Below are 1,807 nucleotides of genomic sequence, written 5' to 3'. Positions count from 1 at the left end.
GCGAGGATGGTGGCAGGAAGTGACCGACGGGCGCCCCCTGGCTGCACCGCAGGTCACGGATGGCAGCGACTGCTGGTGCCCGGGTGCCGCCCTGCCGCCCAGCGGGACACGTAGCGCAGCGCTCGGGAGAGGCCACCCCCGCTGCGCCGCTCACACAGCCTGAACTGCCCGCCCGGGTGGGGGCGCCGGAGGCGTCCCCCGGGCTGCAGCGGGGGCCTGGCGGCGCGGCCGGCGCCCCCGAACCGCCGACAGGGTGGCGCACCCTGGCTGCGCTGGCGGCATGCTGGGGCCTGGACCAGCGTGATGCCCAGCGGCATCAGCGGGAGCTGTTGAGCAGACTGGCCATGGCGCACCCCCAGGCATTGCTGGAAGCGCTGGAGTACGGCCAGGCCACGGGGCAGCTGCAGCACCTGCCGGAGCCCCTACAGCAGGAGGCCCGGCACCAGGGGGCCAGCGCCAGCAGGCTGCTGTGGCGGGAGGTGGAGGTGGGCAGCGCATGGCAGAACCACACCGCGGTGGCGCTGGAATCGCAGGAGCGTGACCCTGAGGCGGTGGTGGATGCCCTCGGTACTGACTGCTTGGCGCCTGACAGCCTGGCGCTGCAGCATGCCCAGCGGGCGGCCGCAGGGGGCTTCGTGCCAGTAGAGGCCCTGCGCGCGGCTGACCCTGCTTTCTTTGAGATTACCACTCCTGTGGTGCTGGAGGATGCCTCACAGGCAGGTTGCCGGGCTGGTGTCGGGACTGCGCCCTGAGGGGCCCGGGCCTTGCCTTTTGACCCTGCATCTGGGTAGGAGCTGGTTGAGCCTCGTCCACGGGTGCGCATGGCGCGGGTGACGAAGCGCCCCCATGCCCTCTGCTGGGTGCTACAGGAGGCAGCGGTGCGGGCCCAGCTGCAGCAACTGGAGCTGGCCCTGGCATTGCCACCGGGTGAGGTGGCGGCGACGGACGCGGACCAGATTTCCCGCCGTACCGCCCTGCTGCGGCCCAAGGGCGACTTTGTTGCCCATTGCTTGCGCCCGCATCTGCCCGCCATCCGCACCCTACTGTCTGACGGTGGCGAGCTGCGCAAACCCTCCAAGCTGGTGCTGAGCGGGCAGCAGCGCGGCTTCCGCCTGCCCCTCACCAGCCCCCTCGCCGCGGCGCAGCAGGAGCACCCCCGCTACAAGCAGAACTTGATGCGGGCGCGGCGCATGATCTCACGCACTGTGGGAATCAGTGAGGAAGAGGCGCAGGAGCAATTCCTATCGGGTGGGCGTGCCGCGGGAGCTGGACATGTTGGGCATGTCGTGCCCCAAGGGTGGGGGCAGGCTCGGGGTGGCCACGGCCCAGCTACACTATTAGCGGGATTTGGCCCCTGCCCTGCCCTGCTGTGGCTGGCGCAGGGAGCGTGCCACCACCCATCCAGCTGCCCAACCATGCCTCTCTGGCCAAGCACGAGGCGTGGGCGGTGGAGCAGGTGGAGGAGTGGAAGCGCTCTGGCGCGGTGAAGGAATGGCCTTTTGAGCAGCCGCCCCACCATGTGGCGCCTCTGGGTAAGGCCCTCTGCTCTGGGGGGGGCGCGCTGGCAAGCGGGACTGGCGGATGGCAGCCTTGAGGCTGTGTTTCATGGCCCGCCACTCCTGCCGCGGTGCTGCTGTAGGTGTGGTGGAGGAGAGCAAGCTGGGGGAGCTGAAGCGGCGCCTCATCTGGGATGGGGTCGTGATCAATTGCCATACCACCTACACTCGGGTGTGCTACGACCAGCTGGCGCATCTGCCGCCCATGCTGCGGCGCGGGGACTACAGCATTAGCTGGGACGATGCTAACG

At 69.8% G+C, this 1,807-nt stretch overlaps 1 protein-coding gene across 1 annotated transcript in view; it reads left to right on the top strand.

Annotated features, from left to right (window-relative positions):
- Nucleotides 1–344: 344 nt before the first annotated feature.
- The window catches only part of CHLNCDRAFT_54750 (hypothetical protein), a gene marked incomplete at both ends in the record, with an annotated part of 2,490 nt that continues 1,027 nt past the window's right edge, over nt 345–1,807 (top strand). The window contains 4 exons of the mRNA XM_005844029.1: nt 345–485; nt 870–1,248; nt 1,383–1,532; nt 1,640–1,728. Coding sequence (XP_005844091.1) covers nt 345–485; nt 870–1,248; nt 1,383–1,532; nt 1,640–1,728 — 759 coding nt within the window. The remainder of the gene's footprint in view (nt 486–869; nt 1,249–1,382; nt 1,533–1,639; nt 1,729–1,807) is intronic.

The sequence above is a fragment of the Chlorella variabilis genome (genome assembly GCF_000147415.1).
Source record: "Chlorella variabilis unplaced genomic scaffold CHLNCscaffold_25, whole genome shotgun sequence".
NCBI classification, from domain to species: domain Eukaryota; kingdom Viridiplantae; phylum Chlorophyta; class Trebouxiophyceae; order Chlorellales; family Chlorellaceae; genus Chlorella; species Chlorella variabilis.
This window is presented reverse-complemented; position numbering and strand designations above follow the sequence as displayed.